At 40.5% G+C, this 5,335-nt stretch overlaps 1 protein-coding gene across 1 annotated transcript; it reads right to left on the reverse strand.

Moving 5' to 3' along the window:
• Window positions 486–5,028, reverse strand: LOC18589119 (protein SUPPRESSOR OF MAX2 1). Its single transcript, XM_018127939.1, has 3 exons — window positions 3,300–5,028; window positions 2,464–2,761; window positions 486–2,334 (listed from the first exon to the last, which is right to left on the reverse strand). Exons 1-3 carry the CDS (start codon window positions 4,529–4,531, stop codon window positions 715–717), a joined length of 3,150 nt encoding a protein of 1,049 aa, XP_017983428.1. The 5' UTR covers window positions 4,532–5,028; the 3' UTR covers window positions 486–714.

Raw genomic sequence — 5,335 nt, forward strand, 5'->3', positions numbered from 1 at the left:
GCAAGAAGATTTTCATCATATTATAATATAATAAAATGTATATTTCCTACTTTAAAAAAATTGAAATTAAAACCAAACAAGATTTTTGACAAAACAGGTTCAATGTCCATTAAAGTTTGATCAACTTCTATAATGCTAAAAAGTTAAAAGCACCTTTATTTTTATACAAGAAAAAAAATTCAATGAATCTAAAACCAATACAATAAGTAATTTTTTCCTTATTTTTATAAATTTCATAATTATCCATTTTAAATAATAGGATTAAAATTTTAAATTCCTTTGAAGAGAACAAAAATTGAAAATTGAGACAAGGGCAGTTGCCCATAGGATTGCATGAGCAGGTGACATGCTGAAAAAGAGGAATGTTTCATCTTTTATTAATGATCGTCCCATGTAATTAATAAATATCTATAATAAAATACTATATATAAAATTTTTTAACAAGAAAAAAGCATGAAGAAATCAAATAATAATAATAAAAAAAAAAAAAGGGGGAAGGAGGAGACATTGTCTGGCTACTAAATAAAGGTACCGTTAATCTATCAACGTCTCCCTCTTCTAACTGTTTTCAACTCTTTACCTCTCTCAACCGTCTTCGCCCTCCCCCGCCAAAACAGTTGACTATATTTACATCTCTATCCAACACAAGTGAGGAAATACCAACTGTATCCCCTCACTGAATTTTGAGCTAGTAAATACTAATCCTCCTCACCATCAGAACCCATCCACTACCACCTTCACACTACTGGGCAGCCAATCTCCATAACTTCGGTTACCAGATTCATCATCGAGTTCAAGTCGAACGACCAGAGACTCATCTGATGCAGGCAATCGTGTTTTCAGCTGTTGCAAGCTTGGGACCAATGCTTTCTCTGTCCATTCTTCTAATCCAGTTCGGCCTATCCATGCTCCACTCGTAATCTTTTCCAGTGCTTCATCTAAGATCTCAATTGTTAGCCTGTCACCAATAATGCTGGAAAACTTTTTCATTATGGAGTTTGCTATATCGCGTCTAATGGGACCAAAATCTACAGGTTTAAAGACAATGGCATCATCCACAGAATTGAGCAGCTCACGAGATACTGATGATGTTGAGTTGCATAATAGCCTATTAGTGAGGCCATGTTCTTCTTCATGATCCACTGTGAGATCGCTGGAATTGTGTGATCCATCAGCTTTATCGTCCTCCACATCAGCAGCCTCATTAAGATCGAATGATAGTGGCGAACCAGTTTCCTTCCGTGGCTTTGTTGCTCTGTCCTCATGTAGCCAACTGGCCCGGCGCTTTGCAGTTTTCTCAGAAAGGGATAACCTTAATTGCCAACTTCCACTTGCTAAACTGGCAAGCTTCTTTTCATCCAGGGAAATACCATTTGATAAGAATTTAAGATTATCTGGCAGCCAATTTGCAGTGAGAATAAAAATAACATTTCCTAGACTGATCTCACGACCATGAGAATCAGCAAGTCGACCTCTCTCCATTGCTCGTTTTATGCTGCCTCTAACTAGCATATCTGCTTCATCGATATCTTCAAGCATTACTACTGAGAAAGGGTTCCTCCTAACTGCCTCTGCTATTCTATCCAGCACCGTTTTACCACGGACACTCACATCGGATTCCATATCATCACGTCTTGAACCAAGACATATCACCACTGGATGCGCCCCACATACTTGATCTGAGAGGGCCAATGCCATCTTCTTCTTGCCAACCCTGTCAGGGCCAGTAAACAACAACCAAATGTCACCCTTTGCTCCAGCACCCCGCCGTTTTCCATTGCCTAATTTACACTGTGTCACAGTTGTAGCCACTGCAGATGCTGCATCCTGCTGCCACCATACCTTCTCTATTAGACCTTTAAGGAGTTTCTTTAATAAGTCAGCATCTAATGTGTTCAACAGTTTGCCGCTTTGCAAATCTTGGAACTTGTTCTGTGGTTCAGAAGGTATGCAGCCCAAAAGGTCCCTCACCCGCTCTTTATGCATTCTTTCTGGTGAGGTCTCGGTGATCTTTGGTCGCCCAAGAACAAGGTCTGTCCTTACAAGGCTTCCTGGTGGGCTACTTGTCCGTTCCATTGGTTGGCTAGCTACTAGATTTGGATTCAGTTGCAATGTCTCCCCAATGTTCCTGTTCAATTGTAATTTGGGTTGGAAAGGTTGCCGTCCTAGCAGAGGTGAATTACACAAGCTCGTCATTGAGAGAGCTGTAGAAGTGAATCTCTCAGAGACTAGACTGGGCTGATGAAAATTAGGATGGAGACGCAAACATGTGTCATTCCATTTCTTCTGCAATTCCTGAGTCTTCTGCTTCCAAATCGTCTCTTGATCCTTGGTCTGTAGATAACATGTGATGGTAACAAGAAAGCTTAGATACGAAAAAGACAAGATTTACCTATGCACATATTTACACACCAAAAAAAAAATCTAACAAGACTCGGTTTTTATTTAACATCGGCTTCTTACCTGCGTCTGATCTGTTTTGACATCACCATCATGGGCCTTAGCATTCTGCAACCACTGTGGCAATGCTGGCCGAGTTGATTCTGACTTAATATCAGAGGAGGATTTCTCAAACTCCTTGGCTGCTACAAGTTTTACAAGTTCTTGATCATAATTCTGCATGCACTGTGGGCAACAGCCTATTTTTCGAGCAGGGTCCAAGTTCTCAGAAAGTTGCCTAGGTTGAGCAGCTGTAGTTGCAAACCCCTTCAATGGGGATAGGGACTCAACAGAGCTGCTAAGTATTCCATTGCTTCCAAGCCTGGAAGATAAGAATATTACAAGTTAATCGATGATAACAGCAAGAAAACTAGATAATCCAATCTCTCGGGCATTGACAAAAACCAGAAAAAGGATAAAGAGCCTCTCAAGCCCACAGATCAATCTGCGTCATCTAAGTTTAGTCCTTGCATGCAAGACAACGTCAAACTGAAACATGAATCTAAAAAGTCTTATGGACGTGAAGAAAGTCTTTTGTATTAAGCAAGTCCCCAAAAAAAATGTTAAATTTTAGATCAGAATCAACTTTTCCCAAGAATAAAATCTATTAGTAGCACAGAAACCATGGACTCTATAAACAGAAATTTTGTTGATACCCATTAATACCCATATTCAATAAAATCTACTTGCATATAATACCCTGAAATCAAGCATATTATCCAAGTTAAAATGAATTCCAAGATTTTGAACCTTAACTTTTGGCAGCATAATCTGATAGAATTTAAGCTTTCCATATTCAAAAACTAAAGCTAAAATAAACAAAAACGTAAGTAAGGTACCAACGTTGTCGGCGCAAATACCTTGCAAATATTCCCGGCAAGGGTGCTCTGGCAGCAATAGGAACAGCCTGCAGATCCCAATCATTTTCCATTGAAGGATGATAAACTTGACATCTCAAATAAGTTTCACAAGTAGCAGTTCCAATCAACCATACTCTCCCACTCCCTTCCCCAAACCTTCCCAACAACTTCCCCATCTCTGCCACCGCAGCACGCCCCGCTTCCGATACCACCTGCTGCTGTTGAACCCCAACGCCAAGACCCACCTGCTGGTTATTCTCCACTAACCATTTCAAGTCACCCAAATAAAGAATCACCCCTCCACAATCCAAATTCCCAATCTTCGCTCCAACTTGAGTACCCAACTCTTTAATTTTCGCAACCATTTGGGTTTTATCCAATGCGAAATCTTTCTCCAAATGAACCACCTCAACATTTCTCAAAACCCCATCGATTTCCTTACTCTCAATCCTCCTCAAAATCTCCTTCACCACCAATTCCGGCTCCGGTTCACCAACCAAAACCGGGTTCCTCTTCTTACTCCTCATCAAAATATCGATCACCCTTTTCACTTCTTCACTCCTTTGCTGCCCGGACTGCCCGGCTGCCCCTTGTTGTAACCTCGGATTCAAATACATATTCCGATTGGCTGAAGGCGCGGCAACTGCGGAAGCAGCAGCTACAACCGGTCTGAACCCCAATCCGATTGGACCGGCCGTGTTAGCTGAGTTTGAACTCGTTGAGTTCAATGATTGTTCAATGGTTGCTTTGACTGCTGGACTCGAAAAACTAGCTTCCCGCATGACTCTACTAACACTTGGATCATCAAGAATCGATATAATTAACTGTTCCAATTCCACTTTAACAGCCAAAAGCGGTTGCTGTTGTTGCTCGGGACATCCACGGCGTTGGTGGGCTTGAGCACGTTTAAGAGCAGCCATCAAGGCATTGGAGATTGGTGGGTCGAGTCCCGGGCTGCTACTATTGGCGTTTTGAGCAGTGGGAAGGCGTTCCAACGCCACGCTGAAACAAAGCTCCAAAGCTCGACACTGCAAGGGATGAGACGAATTGGGGTGCGATTTGATACATGCTTGGCGAAGGAATCCGGTGGGAGATGCGAGGAGTGTTGCCGCCACATGGAGCGGCGTCGTTTGGCCGTGATTCCTACGGCTGGCTTCAGCTATCGAATGGTTCAACACGCTGGCCGCCTCCGGCGTCAGGGTCTGTTGGATCGTGCTTAATCCTGCTCTCATTTATTATTAGTAGTATTTCTTCTTCTTCTTCTTGGTATCTATGTTTTAGTGTGTGTAATTTTTTTTTTTTCTGCTGAACCTTTTTTATTATCTAAGAAGGAGAAGGAGAAGGAGAAGAAGAAGGGAGGAAGAGGTTATGGAAATAGACAAACTGAAATGAATCACCAAATGAAAGCTTTTTACAGGCAAAAACAAAAATGAAAGAAAGCAATAGCTTAGTAGATAGATAGAGCTTGTAACCTTCTTTCTTTGCTTTAAGTGATCTATCTTTGGGTTTTCTTATTTTCTTGTCTCTTCACACAAAATTTTTTTTGAAAAAAAAAAGAAAAATGAAATGAAAAAAGTTGGTATTATAAAGGAGGAAGAGAATTCAACGCGAAAAGGAAAGATCAGATCCCCTCTTTCACAAGAACCCCTGCCATTTCTCTTCTCCCCCTTCTTTTTATTTCTTTTTTGTTTTTGTTTTTGTTTTCTACCGATCTATCTCTCTCTCTATCTCTTTCTTTTTTTGTTTTGCTTTCTTTCCCTATCTATCTGATTCATCCATAACAAAAATATCCAGCACAATTTAAGTGAAAATTTTAGACTCTACCTGGCCTGGCCTGGCCACCATGAAATTGGGTAAAAAGTAAAAAATTGAAAGAGAAAAAAAAATAGAGGGAGGGTTTTGCATAAAAAGAAAGAAAGAAAGAAAGACAAGACCCACCAGGGAAAAAGTAAATTAGTTAAGCCCCAGCATGAAAAATGTTTGTTTTTATTAGACAAAGAAAGAGAGAAAAAGAATTTCTGGAAAATAGAGAATTG

This window comes from Theobroma cacao, chromosome 9 (genome assembly GCF_000208745.1).
Source record: "Theobroma cacao cultivar B97-61/B2 chromosome 9, Criollo_cocoa_genome_V2, whole genome shotgun sequence".
Taxonomy (NCBI): Eukaryota; Viridiplantae; Streptophyta; class Magnoliopsida; order Malvales; family Malvaceae; genus Theobroma; species Theobroma cacao.